At 38.3% G+C, this 21930-nt stretch overlaps 1 protein-coding gene across 1 annotated transcript in view; it reads left to right on the top strand.

Annotated features, from left to right (window-relative positions):
* The window catches only part of UNC80 (unc-80 homolog, NALCN channel complex subunit), a 5631640-nt gene that overhangs the window by 4782521 nt on the left and 827189 nt on the right, over positions 1-21930 (top strand). The window contains exon 53 of the mRNA XM_044060513.1: positions 12277-12400. Coding sequence (XP_043916448.1) covers positions 12277-12400 — 124 coding nt within the window. The remainder of the gene's footprint in view (positions 1-12276; positions 12401-21930) is intronic.

The raw sequence follows: 21930 nt of genomic DNA, 5'->3' as shown, positions 1-21930 counted from the left end.
ATGTCTTTAGTAGCTACCCCTCTCAAAAAAGCAGTAGAGGTGGCCGTAGCCCTAGTAGAATGAGGCCTGATCCCAACTGGAACCTCCTTTCCATGATGAGAGTAACAAAAAGCAATACAATGGCCGATCCACTTGGAAATAGTTTGCTTTGAGACAGCTTTCCCACTTGAAGCCACAGCAAACGAAACAAATAACTGTTGAGATCTCCTAAACTCATTGGTTCTGAACAAATAATACCGTAACTGCCTATGCACATCCAAAGAATGCAAAACTCTTTCCCCTTCATTTTGGGGGTTAGCATAAAAAGTAGGCAAATGTATAGATTGGTTCAATGCCACATTAGAAACTACCTTAGGCAGAAAAGTAGGATTAGTACGCAAGGAAACTCTGTCCTGGTGAAAAATCAGAAAAGGTTCCACTGCCATGAGAGCCTGTAATTCAGATACCCTTCTAGCAGAAGTAACAGCCAATAAAAAAGCAGTCTTCCAGGACAACAACTTCAATTCAGCCGTAGCTGCAGGTTCAAAAGGAGGCAGAGTCAGTTTTTCCAAAACAAAATTAAGATCCCAGGCAGGAGTAGGAGCCCTCCGTGGGGGTCTTATATTCTTTGCCCCTCTAAGAAACTGTTTAAGCAAAGGATGTGAAAATAAAGGAGGATCACCATCATAGTGAGCAGAAATAGCTACAGCATGCACTTTTATAGAAGAGAAGGACAAACCCTTGTCCAGTAACATAGTCAAATATTGCAAAGTACAACTCAAATTAGGCAAAGTGACATCAAGGCCTTTAGCTGAACTCCAAAGAAAAAATCTCTTCCATTTATCAGCATAAATTTTTCGAGTACTAGGACGCCTGGCTTCCAAAAGGACATCTAAAACTTGTTGAGGGAGCTGAAGGCCCCCATCCTCTAAAACTGAATGCGCCAGGCTGTCAGGTGTAGGGATTGCACCCTGACATTGAGAAAATGATTGTCTTCTTGAGACAATAAGTGAGGAATCCGTGGTAATGGCCAAGGTGTCCCGTGAATTAGGCTCCTCAACAGAGGGTACCAATGTTGACGAGACCAATCCGGCGCTATAAGGATCATGCAAGGTTTGTCCCTCCTGACTTTCAACAGGACCTTTGGAAGAAGAGGCAGAGGAGGAAAGGCATACACGTGAAGGTTGCTCCAACTGAAGGATAGTGCATCTATTTTCCAGGCTTTCGGATGAAACAGCCTTGTGCAAAACAGAGGTAGTTGGGAATTCAAAGGAGAAGCGAACAGATCTATGTCTGGAGTTCCCCAAGCCATGGTCAACTGAAGAAATACCTGAGGGTCCAACTTCCATTCGTGAGGATCCACCATCTGTCTGCTCAGAAACTGTGCTCGAAGAGTGATGTGCAGATCCAAAGCAGTTTCCCATAACAGCATTGCTTGTCTGCAAAGAGGGTAAGAATGAGTTCCCCCCTGCTTGTTGATGTACCACATGACAGTTGTGTTGTCTGTTCGAATCAACACCAGTCCCGGTCGAAGTAGATCCTTGAATGCTTTCAATGCAAATTGAACTGCCAGCATCTCCTTCATGTTGATATGCAAGTGAAGCAGCTCCGGGGGCCAAAGGTCTTGAATCCATTTTCCTTTGAAATGAGCTCCCCAGGCTGACTCCGAGGCGTCTGTCGTTAATATCTGACTTGCCTCCGGTTGGGTCACAGAGAGTCCCTTGTTTAGGTGACAGTATCCAAATCGTGGCTGTGTTGAGTCCAAATGCTTTTGAGATACCATTGTAGCTTCCTCATATGCAGTTTGGCATTGGGAAGTACTAGAATGCAAGATGCCATGAACCCCAAGGCTTGAAGGACTGTCCTTGCAGTCAGCCTGGACATTACGGATAGCTGTTGGAAGTATAGGTGAAGATTTCTTTGTTTGTCCGGGGTAAGAAATGCCATCTGAGTAGCTGTATTCAGTCTCACACCCAGAAAACACATCTCCTGTGAGGGTACTAGACTGGACTTTATTTCGTTCACAGAATACCCTAGGCATCTGAAAACTGTCATCACATACTGCAGATGTCGAAAAAGTTCGTGCTCGCCCTGAGCCAGTATCAAACAATCGTCCAGATAAGGATAAATTTGAATTCCCCTTAGCCGGAGAAAAGCTATTACTGGAGCCAGGACTTTTGTGAACACCCTGGGCACAGTAGATAAGCCAAAGGGCAATTCAGAGAACTGATAATGCAAATTCCCAGTCCGAAACCTCAGGAATTTCCTGCAACTGGGCCTGATAGGAATGTGAAGATAGGCCTCCTTGAGATCCAAAGTCACCATCCAGTGATCTCTGCCCAGCATAGGCAACAGCTGCTGCAGTGTTAACATCTTGAATTTCGGAATTTCCAGAAAGGTGTTTAGAATGGATAAATCCAGAATGGGCCTCCAAGTATTTCCCTTCTTTGGCACTAAGAAAAGACGGGAATAAAACCCGTGCCTCTTTCCACAGAAGGAACTGCCTGTATTGCTCCCAACCGAGCAGAGAAAAATCTGTGCCTGCGCTTCCAGTCTTTGCTGATGAGGCACATCCGGCATACCTTTGAAAGGAGGGAATGTGTGAAAATAAAACTTGTAGCCTCGAGTTATAATGTCCAATACCCATTTGTCTTGGGTAACCAAATGCCAATTCCGTTTGAAAAGCCCCAGTTTTCCTCCTAGAGGAGCTGCCAGCAAAGCAGAGTCCGGCAGCTGAAGACACAGGTCATTGGGACTGCTTCCGAAAGGACTGACCCCTGCCCACCCCAGCAGAAGGGGTAAAAGAACTCAAAGGTCTAGAAGTAACAGGGCCCTGAGAGGAAGCCCTACCTCTACCATGCCTCGACCTGCCCCTAGAATGAAAATCCGAAGAGGGAAAAGACCATCCCTTAGCAGGCCAATTCCTACTGAACTTAGGGGGCTGAACCTGTAAGAAGTCTTTTACCGTCTGCATAGACTTAGCTTTTTCCTCCATTTTTTTCAAAACTGATTCCACTGGAGGGCCAAAAAGAACATCAGATTGCAAAGGAGCATCCATAATGCGAGCCTTAACATGCTCTGACAAGGACTGATCTCTAAGCCAGGCATGTCTGCGAACAACAGAACTAGTAGCAGCCACCCTGGAAGAAGCTTGTAAAGCATCAAAACCACACTGCAAAGAATGCTTACCAACCTGGTCAGAAGCATGCACTAAATCCTGAAGCTTCTTACAGTCAACACCTTCAGCTAAAGCATCAACTTTACATTTTAATTGACTTAGCAAATAATTCTGATACCTGAGCATATGAAATTGACAATTTAAAGCTCTCATAGCCAAAGTAAAAGAGGTATACAGTTTTTTACCCCACCTATCCAGGGCCCTAGCATCGTTGTCCAGAGGAACTGGATTCTTAACCACAGAAGCCTTAACACCTTTGGGGCCTTGAGAAATAGTTTCTGGATCAGCCCTAGGACTCTTATACAAGTACTTGTGAGCTTCCGGAACCCTGTAGTATCTATCTGGTTTAACTGGGGCAGGAGGCAGAGAATCTGGGTTAAGGGCCGCCTCAGAAAATACATCCTGAACAACATCCAGTACAGGGGGAATAGCCAAAGGCCTGTGCTGAGGTAAAAACAAGAATTCTCTTAGCCTTTTACGAGAATCAGAATAATCTTGGCCATCCCACTGGAAATGTTCCCTCATGGAATGCAAAGTTTCAGAGAAAGAAAAATCTTCTGGAGGGGACGCAGAGGGGGTAGCGTCCTCAGCCTCTGAATCAGAATAGGGAGGGAAATCCTGAAGCTCTTCCACAGAGGAATCTGACTCATTGGAAGACTGAACCAGACCCTCCAACTCTGTGTCTATCCTGGGCCTCTTCACAGGGGGGGGGGGCAATTAAAGTAATCAAATCTTCAGCCATTTTTAACATGTGCTTCCTAGGGGCTGGACCCTGGGGATGAGCACCAGCAGGGAAAGACCTAGATTTAGAATGGCCTTTGCCTTGAGAAGGAGGAGGTCTAACTACCATATGAGGGGAGGAAGCCACAGACAACAAAGAAGCACCCTCAGCCTGGCGTAACACAGGAGAAGCCACTTCCTGCAGTAACAAAGGCTCCCCCCTGACACACAGGTAAACTGTCAGAAGGAGCCACTGAAGCAGTCAGTGGTTCCACAGAACCGACGTCCGGAGTGGACGCCTCATCCTGTTTGGACCGCAAAGACTTTTCTTTGTGCTTCTTAGAAGAACCAGTCGTCGGAGAATCCGACGGCATGTTATAATTACAACATTTACCAAACACTAGCCTAGCACAGTCCAACCGACGTTTAATAGTACGCTTGTTAAAAGTAGCACAAAAGCGACACCCAACAACGTCGTGCTCAGGCCCTAAACAAGGAATACAGAGTGAATGGTAATCCCTATGAGGAATCTGTTTCCCACAAGAAATACAGTTATTAACTTTTTCTGACATCCGTCAATACTGAGGCAAGAAAAAGACAAAAAATGTCCCCAACAGGGTACTTAGCCAACTTGGTATCCAGTCTGAAACTCGAAAACCGACAATTCCAGAATGCCGAACGGCACTTGCAAAAACTGCTTCTGCTTAGGACCATGCGGCAAGAAAGACTGAGGTTATGGCGTCGGTCATGCGCATTTGTACTGACAAGTACTTGTGTCAGTCTCAGGCGCCCATGACCGACGCCGGTTCTAGCCCTTTGATATTCGGGCCGATGGTGGGCAGCGGAGTACCCATTTGTCAGGACTGCAGCAATGGGAGACGACGAACATCTGCTGTTTTTAGAATACTGGGTCTGGTTTTTGTGAAAAAAATTTACTAGTTTTGCGATATTTTAACTGAGATGTAAGGATTTAAATATTTGAAAGTGTTTTTATTACATAAAACAGTGATTATTCTGGTGGTTGTGTACACTTTGTGACTACTTGCCTTCATTATTTTACTGCTTGAGACAAAATGACTCTGGATGAGCAATGCCTAACCTTTAGTTTCTTTTTTCTAGGGATATCCCTGGAAGCTAGAAATGTAATTTATGTTTAGGCTTTAAGTACTTTTTTGACATCTTTTCTTAATTTCTGTGAAAAGGGTTTGAAGTTAGGACAGTTTATTTTGTGTTCTGCTTTTCATTTTGCTTCTGAATGTTGTGGGACTATACAGGGAAGTGTGTGTGTGTGTGTGTGTGTGTGTGTGTGTGTGTGTGTGTGTGTGTGTGTGTGTGTGTGTGTGTGTGTGTGTGTGTGTGTGTGTTTATGTGTGTGTGAATACATGTGCATGCACGCTGCTTCTCAACACTTGTCGAACTATTTACCATCTACCTGACTCTTCCCAGCAGAGCTTCCTGGCAGTTAGGCTTTTTTCTTTCCTATAGAATAGATTCTTCCTGGTTCTGCTTGTCCTGCTCCCAGTCTACCTAAAATGAAGAAACAGTTAAAACACAAGCCTTTGCCTTCAGCACAGGCTCAGTCTATGCCTCATCTTATGGTGGTTAACTCTGCAGTGGCCATTGCTGGCTACTGAGATCACTTACTGGTTTTCATTAATCCCTCTGGTGTAGCTTTGTGGGCCACAGGCCAGTATGGACTGGGGAACAGACACATCTTCTTCTGTTCTTATGTCCAGCCTTGGCATGGGAGAACCATCTTCTTTGGGCCTGGGAATTTCCCCCTGAGGTTCTTCATGGAGGGACCAGGAAAAGACTCCTCTTGCCAGGGATGAAGTGCCATTTCTCAGTAGGTCTCCTTCCAGGGATATCCCTAGAAAAAAGAAACTAAAGGTTAGGCATTGCTCATCCAGAGTCATTTTGTCAGTTCTTAATGATGTTTTTCTTATTTTAACCAGAAGTTTATTACAGGCTTTCTGATCTGGAGAGCAGCAATCATTCCTGAGGAAAATAGAGGATTCTGGCATAGACAGGGTTTTTTCTTTCTGACTGTCAAGCCTAAGACTCTGATTCAAAGAAAAGTTTGTCCTCTCCGAATCCATTAGAGTTTTCCTTTTCTAGGATTAGTTTCAGGATAAATGATGCATTTTTTTTGAGAAAAAGTGGATGTTCCCCCTAAACTGAGAAGATGTTATAATATGCTGCAAATGGATTTACAGGCAGCAATACCTCTGCACATATGGCAAGTGCAACGGCTCCAGTATCAAACAGTAAACCTCCAAAAAAAACATCCAGCACTTAGTGTGAGAGGAAACAGACTTTAATAAAGTCAAATCACAGTCCACAGACCGGTTTCGGCCCAAAAGCCTTTGTCAATGTATAACAGCAACTGTAGTTAAGAATCACATATATATGAGTAAATTTCAAAACACCATCAAAAACCAAACAATCAGCATTCAATTCATAAATGATCATTCAAGTCAGGTGGAAATAATCCACACAGTCTCACAAGCCAAGCTTTCTCTTTTTTAGTTACGATATTATGCCATCCAGCCTTACAATTTCTATTGCCATGTATTTTATCAATAATAATGAATTGAAATTTTGCAGTGGCATGTTTAATAGTATGCCTATATAAAGCATTTGTAGAATGTTTATTTCTAATATTACTAAGATGTTCTGATATGCGTAGCCTCATGGGTGTGGAAGTTTGACCTATGTAAAATACTGAACATGAACAAACAGCAAGATAGACCACTCAGTCAGTGCTACAGTTGGCAAGTACGTTGATCTTAAAAATACGAGGTGTATTCTTACTAGTGAATTCCTTTATTTAGCAAATGTGTTTGCAAAATGAGGAATAGTCGCAGGGAAAGCAACCATCCAATTTAGTGCCGTCCAATGTACCCTGAGTCATGCTAGAAAAAGATGAATTATGTTTATAATGACTGAAATAACCACTCAAGGTTTTGCCTCTTCTGAAAGAGAATTGACATCTAGTACTCAAAAAAGCATTTAGCCGGTCATTGGCTAATAAAATTTCCCATTGCTGTTGCACCAAATTCATGAAATACTGAGTATTCCTACCATAACTGGTTGTTAATCTAATTTTTGGTTCTGATTTCCTTTTGTAAGTATTGTAAGTTAACAAATCACTTCTTGACAGTTTTTAACCTCATTGCTGATTCGCAGAAGATGTGTTGAAGGATAACCACGTTCACTGAAACAAGTTATTAAATCTTTATCTTGGTACAAAAAAGCTTCATTTGTGGAGCAGATATGATGAATCCTCATGAATTGAGATTTTGGGATATTTTTAATGTGTTTTGGATGACAGCTGGAGGCATGCAATAATGTATTGGAGTGAAAATGTTTCCTATAAAGAGGTGGCCAATGTTCCATCCAACTGCCTTTATAAAGTAACATAAAAAATACACTCCATATGAAAATTAACTGTAAATGTAATGCCCCACTTATTTTCATTTAAGTATTAAACAAATTCCAAGTATATGGCATCTGATTTCCAAACCATCCAGCAGTCATCCAAAAAACGTCTCCAAATATCTATTTCATCCAGAAATAGATTATGGTTACCATCATAAATGATCATTTGTTCAAGATATCCTATAAACAGGTCAGCATATATGTGTGCAGATGAAGCACCCATTGCTGTACCTTTAAGCTGTAAGTAACGAATTCCATTAAAATAAAAAACATTTTTAGTGAGGATGTGTTCCGCCAAACATAAAAGGAAGGTGTTAAATCACAGATTGTACAGTGGAATTTCACCCAACCAGTATTCTAATGATGAAAGACCAGCCCAGTGAATGATGCTGGTATACAAAGATGTAACATCAAGAGTACACATCAACCACCTTGGGTCCAGTTGTGTATCAGATACAATATTCAGGAACTCCATTGTATCCTGTATACGAGCCCTGACACCTTTCAATAAAGGTTTCAAATATGTAGTCAAAAAAACAGAAAGTGGTTCTGTAAGGGAGCCATTTCAGAAATAATTGGACTCCCTGGTGGCTGACTAGCATTTTTGTGAATTTTAGGAGGTAAATATAAATACTGTGGGAATGGATTCTTAACTCTCAGGTGAAATGAAGTCTTTTCATAAATTATTCCCTCACTAACTGACATCTGTAAAAATTCATCAATCTCCACCTTAAACCTGGATGTTGGAACCATGGACATAGACAGCTGCAGGATGGTAGATTCTATACAGCTATCATCTTCAGCTAGATACATAGACCAGTCCATGACCACTATAGTACCACCCTTGTCAGCTTAAATAATAACTATATTTTATTCTTCCACAACCTTCTGATGTTGTTAAAGTTTTGGGAAGAAATTTTCTATTTATATTAGAACCAAAATGTAATTCTTTAAGAATACATTTTTGAAAAATATCCACGTTTATTCATAGGTGGAATGAAGGTGGATTTGTGAAATTTAAACTCAGGTACAGAAGAAACTGTGGTATCGCTATCACCAATGTTTTCAAAATACAGTGTGAGGTCAAGTAATCTGCAAAATGAATTCAAATCATCAACAAAAGTATCTTCAGACGCAAAATAACCAGGGATGAAATTCAGACCTTTATTCATTACCCGGTAATCCACATCTGACAGTACAACAGATGAAATATTGAGCACATTATTTGGGATTAATTGGGTTTCAGAAGATGCAACAGTGCTTCTAGGGATACATCTTGACTTGTGTTTCCTACCCTCCTCCTCCTACTACTACTAAAGGACAGTAGTAATACTATGTTCCAAGCCCCCTTGCTGAAAAGAACAAGTTTTCTTATGAGCTGGTGACGTTTGTTGCATCTTAGTTTCTTTGTAAAAAGATGAATCTTCCCCTGGAGTATCACTACTGAATTTCTTAAGGACTGACTTCTTCCTTTTTCTTTTTTGTCCCTGAATTCACTCTAGTTTCGCTTCATTAAAATTAACATAATTTTATATCAAAATCATTTTGGAAATTTTAACATTTAATATAGATCTCATGAACATTCTACAGGGACGTTCAGCTGATAAGGAGGATAGTCAGGTATGTGGGCTTGAAGCTCATGGTGATAAGGCTAACAGTAGTGAATCTAAGTCAGATGGTTTATGGACATCTGCTTTTGATAAGCTCTTTAAGAGCATGAAAACTCTTAGATCCTGTGTTTGGCATCTAAAGTTATTCAAGGCATATTTAGAAAAGTGCATTTCCCCCAGGGGTTTAAGAATTCACATTAAACCATTGGTGGGCCAGCCAAGACAGTATGTTGTTATCAGCTTGGTCGGAAATACAACAAAATACTTCAGTAAAATATCTCTATACTATTTTATATATATATATATATATATATATATATATATATATATATATATATATATATATCTATATATATGTATATGTATGTATGTATATATGTATATGTATCTATGTTTCTTGCAGACTGCTGAATGGTGATATATACCGGGCATACAGGGCATCCTTGGATCCCACTCTGATTGAAATTTTGCATAGCTACAAAATTAAGAGCATCAAAACTATCAGACCAAACAATTTAAACTCTGCTTGCAAGTTAAATATGAAATATTAGAGGGACAGGTATGTATCTTAGAGAATCCCCATTCTCTGGAATAGTCTTCCTGTCCATGTGAAGCAGACTCCTTCCCTAACCCTGTTCAAGAACAACTTAGACCTGTAGATGGGAAATCAGAAATTCACTTCTGGTCTGACACCTGTGTCTCTAATGGACAGAGGTAGACGTTGAAACATGCCCTAACTAACATACATCCTGTTAAAATAACCTCTAAGGCACAGTTACTCTTGGGAAACATTTGAGTTGCATGGCTAGACTTATAAAGACTCCAATGATCATTAACCTAGTATACACCTGTGAACCTGTTTACCATAGGATTCATACTACCTGCTGCTAGAAAATCTTATGTTAACCTGGGTATAAGATTTTCTAGTTGGTGTCTCACGTATGACCAGGGCCCTTTTCAGGATGGTTATCTCTTGTTAAACATTTGTATGAGTTACTATCATATGACCTTTTCACTCCATTGGCAAGAACTGTTTATCAGCCATTTCAGCATGTCCATGAATTCTTCTCTTCATTTTATGATTTCGTTCAGGGCTGTTCTACAGAGATGCTTTCGCATTGATACACAAGCTCACCTGTTGTACAGGTGACACTTAACCTTCCCAGGAAAAAGTACAGATCCCAGTTATTTTTTTGATGTTTGAACCAGCAATTCTGGCAGCTTCTGGTACTTTTTTGGTAGACTGACTGACTTATTGCACCGGCACCATGAAGAGAGTGTCTGGGTTACAGTTATGGTGGGTTAACCCCTTTGTTTTTCTATGTTTATAAGATGTTTTTTATATATATATATATATATATATATATATATATATATATATATATAATATATACAGTATACACGTGTGTGAATACATATATATGTGTAATATATATGTTTGTGTGTATGCACACACACACACACACACACACACACACACACACACACACACACACACACATAACTCTATAAGCAAGTGTGTTTGAATATATGTATATGTATGTGTATATATATATATATATATATATATATATATATATGTGTGTGTGTATATATATGTATACACATACATAAACACACACACACACACACACATAACTCTATAAGCAAGTGTGTTTGAATATATGTATATGTATGTGTATATATATATATATATATATATATATATGTGTGTGTGTATATATATGTATACACATACATAAACACACACACACACACACACACACACACACACACACACACACATGTACATATAGGACCTTACAAACTTCAAGAGTGTACCTTGAAGCTAGTCATCTCTTTTAAATTTGTATGACAGGGAGAATAGATTCCATATACTTGGATCGTACTTTTCACTTCAAGTATTATCTTGTTGGTATGTAGTCCTTTAGGAAGACTGTACTGCTTTGGAATTCCAAGTATGGGACTGGAGAAAGACAATTGTGTCAATTCAGACAGGTCCTGTTGGTTGTTCCTTGCTGTATCTTTCTTTGTTTTCTCACTATGGTAAAACATTTCCATGCAGAACTAAGGCACATTCTAATAGAGCCTTGTCTTCCTTAGTGGCATATTGGAAAGGGATGGACTCTAGAAGCATTATAGATGCATCTAAATGGTCCTCTGTGCATATTTTTACAAAGCATTGCAAATTGGATTCCTTTTCCAGGTCCAGGACTGTTTTTGTTTTGACCATTGTACGGGGGCTGCTATATCCATAAGCTTTGGTAATCAACCAAAGTAGCCAAAGGCTCCTGGAGCAGTGAGATTTTATGACCATATTGCAGTTGTGTAAGCTTCACTTACTATAACATTAGCTGTTCAAATTTTTCACTGCTGCAATTGCCACATCCGCCCTCCCCCTTCCTGTATATACAGCTTATTTTGAATATAAACTTTTTGTTTCTATTATGTTTTCATGCTTAGAATACCCCTGTACTTATTGGCAAGAAAGTCCAGAAGTAATTGTGAAGTAATCTTCACTCTGGCTGCTGATTTCTCTCCACAATCAGTACTCTGAGTGAAGGTGTTGGTAGGGAGCCAGAGCTTTGTGAAGCTGGCTGGTTGTTGTATCCTGGCCAAGATACAACCTAATTAGCCAAGGGCTACTGCAGCCATGAGGAATTTGAACATTTAGTGTTATGCTAAGTACGGTGGTGGTGCTGTGGTAGCGTTATTGCCTCACAGTAAGATGTAGTCCTGTTCGATTCTCAGCTAAAGCGTCTTCTGTGTGGAGACGTGCGTGAATGGGCGTACCTTCGCTGAAGGTTGTGCGTCAGGGCCGGCAACTCTGCACGTAAAAATCTACTGCCAATCATTAGCAGACCGGCGTTCCACTGTGGCGACCCCTAACCTGGAAAAGCCGAAAGACACAACAAGTGTTATGCTAAGTACAACCTATACACCCCTTAATACATTATGCTGTAGTGTATGTGCATTCTTGCCAAATTTGCATTTGTGTGGATCTTGCTGGTAAATTCATTTAGATAAATCACTAATGTAATTGCACATATCTCACTCTTTTCAAGACAGTTATTTTGTAAATGACTGAGATTCAGTAAGGTTATTCCTTCCTGACTGAAACAAGAAAATTATCATTTCCGAAGGCAAAATAAGCTCCCTTCTTACCATTTAAATTTGTTGAATAGCTGCAGCATTTAGAACAAATTGTCAGTTTTGATAGAAGATGTTTAAAATTATTGTCTTAATTGTAGTTAACAATTAAAACCGTTTTTGTCCTGATATTACTTAATTTGTAATCAGTGCTCTGCAAGAAAGGCGGGGGTAGCTAACATTACCTTTTTATTACAGAAGACAGGTGGAGTGGGAGCCTGCCAGCATTTTAATAGAAGGTGTTTGTCTGACCTTGCAGAGACAGCCTATAATATCTTTCCTACCCCATCTCAGGTCATTGATCAATGTTTGTGTTAATCTGGTAAGTTGCTTATTTCTTTTATCTTCCATTGTTATGGTATATTCACTGTTCTTATAAAATAACTTTTCTTTTCTGTATATGTGCAGAACTGCAGCTGTATGTAACAGCATATTGGCCTGTTTTGTTAGTTAATTGCTTTAGCAGGGGAATGTCCCAGGCATGCTATATGTAAAGCACAGAGACATGGCTGATTTTTACAATGTAAATCCAATACTCAGAGATAAATTCAACTTTTTCATTTGTCAACATGTCACGTAGAGTACTTCGGGCTACACACTGAATGTCTAATATTTGAACATCATGTAGTGGCAAGGCAGCAAATGAATCTAGCAGCCTAAACCATTGAAATTGTAATTGCTTTTAGAGGCTGCATTTTCTGTAGTAAAATGTGGCATCCGAACAATTAGACATGGAATTATAAAGCAATATTACATTGAAGATACATAGTAATATTTCCACTGATGTTTTAAATGGGAGTCTTTATCTGGTTTTATCTAACATTAAATTTGACATTAGTAATTCTTGTATGTAAAGCAATACTGACACCATAGGTCTGTATACCTTTTCAAATCTTTGTCTTCATCTTACATGAAAAGTATCAGGTGCCTAGTGCTGACTTAAGTACAGCTTTTTATGAGTAAAAGGAAAGGCACACTACTACCTACCAAATCATACAAACCACAGCAGTAATCTGTCCATCTTTATGATGTAATGCTTATTGTAAATGCAGTAACACATGCATCTCATTGGACATTAATTAATATCCTAGGGGCTGTGATGACACTTAAAAATATCAGTAAAACAAGCAGTGTCATGGGTTATTGCTAAGAGAACTGTTGGAATTTTGCTAATTTTAAAAAGTCTGCTTAATTGGGAATCAAACAAAGTGGAAATCATAGATTAAACTGGCAGTTAACAAGTACTGAGTATTATAAATGAAATAAAAAAATCATTGGGAGAAGATCATTACCAGTTGGAGGAAGTACATTTCATAAAAATACATTTTTATTTTTTATGTATTTATTTATTTGACATTTAGTGCCCGGGAAAGTCTGACTGGGTCAGAAACCCATTTTCAGTGGAGGCACGGGGAGAAATGCTCTACTAAAGAAAAAATAGCAATATATAGTATAAAATATGAAAATAACATTAACATAAAATTAACAAGAAGGGCAAGACCATAGCCATTGTGCAGGTAATGAACAGATAAGGTGTATACATGCATTAGTACAAGAGAAATAATACAAGCATAACTAATAAGTTGGTATTTTATAAAGAATATTATTTGTTCTCACAGTACTATTAACAGAAAGTAGGTATATAGGTGAAGGTAATAAGCTGTAAACCAGCATTTATATTGGAGAGACTTTATAAGTAACTCTAGCATGTAGTTATCATACAAGCTTTACAGTTATCGCAAAACTAGGTTTTACTGGGAAAGTTCTATAGGATAAGACAGATAGTCTGTTTATAATAAGACAGATAGTCTATTTATAATAAGAGTCATAAGAGAGACATAGTTCACCATGATGGAGTTAGAAAGTTTAATAGTAGACAAAGACTGTATAGTTGGTAAGGATAAGCTAAAATAATGGGATATTCAGGTAAATTAATTTGTAGTGAGAGAAAGGAAAGGTTAGAGTCAAAGATAACAGTGATAATTTGAAAATAATGTGTAAAAGAGTTATCTGTAGGATTTCTATAAGGGAGAAAAAGTGGAGTATAAAAGTAGGTAGATTGTTTGAGGTTATTGTACAAAAGGGAGGTATTAGTTGGCAAGGTAGAAATATAGAAGAAGAGGTCTGAGTGTGACGATAGAAGGAGTTGTAAGAGGTAGTGGGAGTGGGTATTTAAGTTAGTCTAGGTGAAGGCTGGAACATAGAAGGGGGAGGGTAAGGAAACAGGACGGGTGTAAAGAAGGGGGGAGGCTAAGGAAGGAGGACTGGGGAAGAGTGGATGGTTTGAAGAAGAGGGGAAGAAAGGAAGTGTTCATAGAGAAAGGTATTAAATTGAGTTACAGGTATGAGAATAGAGACAAGAGGGGAGAGAATGAGTAAGAATGGATGAAGTAGCAGAGGTGAGCTTGGGGTCATCTAATTGAGAAAGGTGGATGCAAAGAGATTTGAGGGTGGAAAGTAGGAGAAAGGTATTTGAAATAGTAAAGGTAAAAGGTGGAGGAGGGAGTAGTGTAGATAGAGGTAGAAAAGAGAGAGTGAAAAAAGTGGGGTGTGGGGGGGTGGAGATGGTAACTAGCTGGTTTTAGAACAATGGCAGATACGTGAATTAAGAAGGTCATTTTTTAGTGTGAATTTAAATGTCTTGATAGCTCTGATATTTATAGGTAAGGCATTCCATAGTTTAGCAACAGTGCAGGAATATAGACATTGTCCTGTTCTTTTGTTTGGTCTGTATATGGCTATTAGTTGCTTATTTTCAAAACAGAGAGCCGATGTAGGTATGTAGGTTTGGAGAACTGAGTTTAGGGTAGGACAGCTTTCACGTCTGTATATCATTTTGTGAGTGATTGATAGCTGCAGATAGTCTAGAAGATGTGGGAGTTTGAGCCATTTAAGTGCAGTAAGAGCAGTGCATAGGTGTTTGTAGTAAGATATGCCTATAGCTAATTTAGCAATTTTATTATATCAGGATTCTAATTTACTTTTTAGTGAAATCTGAACATTTGTTAGAATGGGAGCACCATATAATAGCAAGGGGAGCAAGTAGGTTGTGGCAAGCATTGTTTTGGTGGCTGTATCCAAGAAGTTTTTGTGCCTGTAGAGCATCCCTAGTTTGATGTACATTTTCTTGATAGCATTGTGTATGTAGATCAGACATAAGCATATTGTCTATTGTAATTTTTAATAATCTGGCATTTGTAACAACTTAAGTTTCTGTATTGTTCAGTGATTTTTATCTTAGCTGAGAGTGTCTTAAGTGTAAAAAGGAGGAGTTATGTTTTGTTGGGTTTGAGCAACAATTCTGCCCTTTTGAGCCAAGATTTGATGGAGGAGAAGGCATTTTGGGTTATTTGCTGAAGGTGTGCTATGCTTTTTGAGGAGGAAACCATGGTGTAATCATTGGCATATTGGATTAAGGAGCTTTGATGTGAGGCAGTGTGTAGATTATTTATGATGGTATTGAAGAGGAGGGGTCAGAGAATGGACCCTTGTGGCACTCCTGTTTTTTTAGTTAGGTATTGTGACAGACATCATAGCCATTTTACACATTGTTGTCTTGTCAGATAGATATCTGGTAAACCACTGTTGAGAGGGTGGAGAAACACCTAGAGAAGAAAGTTGCTGCAGACATTTGGGTTCTGAGACTGTGTCAAAGGCCATTGAGAAATCTAGAAGTATTACTGAGGTTACTTGGCCAGAGTCTGTAGCTTTGTTAATGGTATCAATAAAGGAGATTAGTGTAGTGGTTGTACTATGTGGTGGCCTAAAGCCGTGTTGGGTGGGTGTAATAAATTGTTGTGGATAAAGTGATTAAGGAGTTATTTATGTACAAATTTTTCTAACAGTTTGGATAGTGGAGATAGGATAGCAATGGGCCGATAATTAGTTAATTCATTAGATTTTCCTCCTTTGTGTAGTGGGGTTATGATAGATTTCTTCCAAAGGTTGGGGACATAGGATTTGATGCATCAATTGATGAGAATACTGACAGGGTATACAATTGCATTTGCAGCAAGTTTCAAGTATTTAGAAGGGAGGTTGTCAAAGGAAGGAGAAGATGGTCTTAATTTAAGTAAAAGTTTATGCATATAGCTTGTGGGTACAGGTTGTAGAGAGAGGAAAGGAATTTGAATGTGTAGCAGAAATATTTTTGGGGAAATGGAAGAGGCTGTGGTGTGTTTGTGGGATGCTTGGGAGGGAGGTGGGTTGAGACTGTGGAGTTTGGATTTGTGAGCTTACTAGAAACAATAAGTAAGTAAACTATGCATTCTATATAGTAGGTGTTAAACATATCTGCTATATGCAATGGAGATTTATCTGTAGCTGGAGATGGATTATGCTTGGAGCTTTGGGTGAGGAGAGATGAGATGGCATGCCAAAATGTTTTGGGGTTGTTTTTGTGGTCAATTAATTGTTGTGAGAAGTAGTGCTTCTTATCCGTATTTACCAATTTTTTGCTTGGTTGTATAATTGTCTATAGTTTTGAAAATTAATATCATTTTTGTTCTTTTGCCATTCCCTCCAAACTTTATCTGTGATTAGTAGTACATTTTTGTGGACTTGTTTAGCCAGGATGCATGATTTATTGTTATTCTTTTAAATTGAACTGGAGCTAGGCGGTTAAGAGTGTCAAGAAGTATTTGTTAAAGTGGTTGACAGTAGAGGTAAGGTTTTTAGTATGGACCAGTTTAAAGATATTAATATGCTATTAAAAAGTTGTTGATTAAAGTTTGACAAGTTTCAGGAGGTTTTGTAATTGTGGTTTTTGGTGGTTGGGAGGTTGTCCTACAAGCATATGCAGGCAGGTGGTCACTTAAAATATCTGGTAGAGTACCAGAGTTAGAATATGTATAGGGATCTGAGACCAAGATCCAGTCAAGGATAGATCCTGGGTTGTTATTTTTCTGTATTTTAGTAGGTGTTGTAATGAGTTGTGTATATCCATAAAGATTCATACTGTTTTCTGGGAAGTCGGAGATTTAGTTATGCCAGTTAACATTGACATATAGTACGTAGTTGTTTGGTTTTGTTAATTTTTAAGGAGGCTATAAGAATTTCACCATTACTGAATGTGGGTATGGGCTTGGATAAAGCCTTTTTTATTTTTTCTATCAGCAAGCATTAACACCATTTATAGACCATGCTCCTCTAACTGTCGAATTCAGTTAACCATTTATTTTTATCTTTTAGCTTTGCTGCCATTAGCAGAAGAATTCTCTCATTTAACTGCATTTAGTGCAAATGTGTACAGAGCTAGTCCTGCTTTCAACATTACTGTTTGTAAAGCACACAAGTCCTACCTGGACAAGTCATGAGTCTTGACTGATTGATTTATTTTTCCTTCGTGGTCCCTCTGGCCTGTGTCTGCCTGCTCCATTCACCCTTACTTCACTGGGGCTCACTCTGCTCCCTGACCCCCAAATCTAACCCACCCTTACTGTCCCTATACTTAAACCACATAGCCACGCCCATAATTACCAAACACCCCATCAAAACACTCTTACATAATCCTATGCTGCAATCTACCCTATCACAGTACTTTTACATCTCCACTACCTCCCTTATAATTATTACAACTTACCCCAACTCTTCAAAACAAAAAGAATAAATTTATTTTCTCGCTAACTAGTATCCCCAACATAACTATGTACAAAGCACTATCCAACACCATACTTCTACTTCACACTCTCCTATTCCTCTTTTTCTCTTCGCAGCACACTGCACTAAACCCCATTACTATTCCCACTAAACCTACATCTGGTACTGAAATTCCATCACCCTCCCTAATCCACTACTCTAAAATATACTCCTCCAGGGTTTTACTTTATAGACCCTGCTCTTTAACAAAATAAAAATGCTATCCACAACTACCCACAAACTCCATAATAACCTAGACCTCTATAGACTCAGAAAACTACAACAACTCCCAGCCTATACCAGATTTTCAGCTGTCCTAATAAGTCGTGACATCCAGACTAACCCAGGACCTAACTCTTCTAGCAAACCCACCCAACCCCACCGCCCCAAAAATTTAAAGTAAGTCACACTCAACTTCCAAAGCATTCGAAATAAGATAATTGATTTTCATGCCTGGACCTCACATAACCACTAGATATTATCACAGCCACTGAAACTTGGCTCAAACCTCACACCAAGGACTCTCAATTCCTGTACCCAGGTTTCTGTACTCTCAGACAAGATAGATTACACAAGAAAGATGGCAGTGTTCCCCTCTTCTGTCCTAGTTTTTACTGCATACCCCTTACTCTACATACCTACTTACATACACATATTTCAAACATGGCATTAATGCCCTTCTAGTTTGCCAATATACCAAAACACCCTGTTCCCATAATGAGTGTCCAGGCTTTTCCTAAAAATATCTAAACTAGTACTTATTTTAATTTAATTTGGTAGTCTGTTCCCTGCATCACCTACTCTGTCAGAAAACCAATTAGTACACTTCTCATTCCTATAGAATCTTCTACATAGGTTGTCTGATGATTCTATTATTATTTTTTGATAACCCCAAACATTACCAGAGGTAGCTGTCTCTAAATGCCCTATATACCTGAATAAGATCTCCTCTTAGATATCTGTAAGAGACACTGTACAAGATCAGATATTTTAGTCTTTCATAATAACTTAAATTTTCACATCCATGGATGCCCTTGTTATATTCCCGCTGTTCTCTTTCAGTTAGTCATGCTTGTTTTCTCATAGGGTTTCTATATTGTTATTCCATATTCAAGTTTGGGTCTAATGTAACTAACAAACAATGATTTCATCATTTTTTGGTTTTCTAGACTGTATAAATCTTTTTATACAGCCTATAGTTCTATAACTATCATTAACCATTTGGTTGATATGCTTAGAAAACTCATAGCTGAATCTACCCATATACACAGGTCTTTGAATGAGTCTACAGTTTCAATCACCATGTGCTGTATTAAATATTCACCTTTCAGTTTATGTATCCCATATCTCATATGTTTTGATGTATTTATCAGCATATTATTGTCCTGTGCCCAAACTGTCAATTTAGTCAAGTTATATTGCAGACATGCCTTATCTGTAACACATGTAATCAGTTTACCCAATTTCAGGTCGTCTGCATATAGACTGTAGAACACCTCAGATGAAAAAGTTAGGTCTGAAAGATTCAATCTAAACAGGTGAGGGCCTAGGACAGAGCCCTGTGGGACACCTTGACTGTAGCCAAGGATTTCACCTGTCCAGTCACTGTATGATACTTGCCATATCCTATTTGTAAGCCATGCAGCTATCCATCTTATCAAGAGTACATCAATACCTAGTTGTACTGATTTATTGATCAGTGTTTTGTGTATGACCCTGTCAAATGCTAAAGTTAAATCTATATAAATTACATCATAGCACAATTTTTCATTCATAGCTGTTATTATATTGTTATAGAACATCATGTTACAGGTGGTAATAGATCTGTTTTCAACATATGGATGCTGATATATGGTTTCAAGTCCCAACCTATCCAGTTCTGACAATAACTTATCCAGTATTACCGTCTCCATTATTTTCCACGACATGAAAGTAGACTTAAGGGTCTATATGATTCTGGGTTTGTCCTACTCCCCTTTCCCTTGAAGACAGGCTTAATAAGTGCATGTCTCCAGTCTTGAGGAATCTCCCCATATAATAGATATAATGGTACCATAAGTTCTGGCTGACGTGTTCTCAGGTCATTTTTACTAATTGTGTCTCCTCCTTCTGCTTTGTTTGGATAAAGTTTGTGCAGTTCATTTTCAATATAATCTGATTTGATTCCAGTATCTGGGGTTACCTGGATGTTACTAGGACAGCTTTTCACCCCTTTTGTTGAGCCAAACTGTTTTGCATAAGATTTTTTAAATATGTGTATAATCTGTTGTGTTTGAGAATAAATTTTAGAATCTGCACACAGTTTATCAATTTGTGTGTCTTTACTCCTAAAGCATCTTATGATTCTATAAAAAGGTTTCCTATTATGCTCAATATCTTTATATAAATGTTGTTTAAATTTTTCTTGATCTTGTCTCACACTAAGCTTAATCTGTTTGTCCAGATTGTTTATTTCAGATTTCTGAGTTATAGTTCAATCTGTCTTCCATTTTTTATATTTTTGTCTCACCTTAATCTGATATCTTGTTCTTATGGAAATATATCCCCCTGATGTTTTATGCCTAGATACTGATGGTAAACATTTTTTGATTTTTTTGCACTCAAATAATTTCTCTTGCAAAACTTTCCATCTGTAGTTTTTCCACTGAACACCTCTCTCCAGTTAGTTTTACATAGTGACTGTTTTGCTTCCATGTAATTTGTAATTAACCTTCCATGCATCGGTTTAGATTTCAGTTTGGCAGAATTATCTAGCAACAAATTAACCTTTATAACCCCATGATCACTGCACATCAATGGTGGTAAAAATTGACTCGAACTAACAGTAATTTCTTTAGGAACACAAACAAAGTCTAGTATGTTCCATCCCCTGGTAGGTTATTTTTACAATATGAAGCAATTGTTGTTTCTGAATATAAGTTGTGAATAATTTCCTTACTAACTTTGTTGAATCAATATTATTCCAGTCTATTTCTATTAAATTTAAGTCCCCAGCTAATATTATTCTTTCCTCATGTGTTTTTTATGCAAGAAATTTATGAATTCCTCTAGGTCATCTGCACTTGACTTTGGTGGTCTATACACTCCAACAATTATTATATGTTCCAAGGTTGTCTTTATTGTCACAGTTACACAGTCTATAGTGTTGGTGTTATCACTGAACATGTAATAATCACAGGTCTCATAATTATCTTCAATCCCTATCATAATACCTCCACTTGTTTTTAGTTAGAATGTCTGTTACAGTAAAAACATTTATACTCTGACTGAACAGATTTCCAGTCATTGTTCTTTAACCATGTTTCACAAACAATAACTACATCAGTGGTGGGAACATACCAAATTTTCCAATTAAAAACTTTATTATTAATGCTCCTGGCATTAACAACCATCATAGATGCATCAAATGTTGCTATCTGTGAACTGTTAAATTTTAGACCTGACAAAAATCCTACCTAGTGTTTGTCAAATATTGAAAAATATCTGCTGCAAAAATTTTCTTCTCTGATCTTGACAAATGCATGCCATCTTGTCTGAACATGTGTGCCCAAAACTAGGCTGGATGCTCTACACATTTCCATTTTTAAAAACAGGGCATTTTTTCCATGTAGATATTTATCCAAAAAATCTTTTCATTCACAGTGACCGGTGACCTGAATATCCTTTCTATAGGTGATTTGTGGAAAAATACATCCAAACACCAGTACAAGCTATACTGTCTAAGAGGGATCTCAGTTCTCTACTAACAGTCAGAGAATCCTTGCGGATGACATAATTTGTACCAACATGAATAAAAATTGATCCGTACTTCCTTACATTAAGGCGTTCCAAGGCTTGTCACACATCTTCTATCTTTGTTCCTGGCAAGCATAACACTACTCGATGTTCATTATCTTGTCTGCAAATATCAGTTCCTCCAATAACTGAATCCCCAGTTACAAGAATATCTTTGCTGGACAGCTCTGAAGAATCTTCAGCTTCTAATACAGTAATATCTGCTCTATCAATTGTTACGAAGGTTAGATCTTCATCACCAGTAGTCTTATTAATCCCAATGTTTTCATTGTGTATTAAATAATCATCTAGCTAGTATTGTAAATCCACAGCTTGAACCATGTAGTCAGTATCTGTCTTTCTCTTCTTTTTTCTTACAGTAATGTTCTTCAATCATTCTGTGTTCAATTTTGATTTCTTCCTTTTCACCTGCCCTTTTTC

This window comes from Protopterus annectens, chromosome 2.part0, assembly GCF_019279795.1.
Source record: "Protopterus annectens isolate FY-2018-M chromosome 2.part0, PAN1.0, whole genome shotgun sequence".
NCBI classification, from domain to species: Eukaryota; Metazoa; Chordata; order Ceratodontiformes; family Protopteridae; genus Protopterus; species Protopterus annectens.
This window is presented reverse-complemented; position numbering and strand designations above follow the sequence as displayed.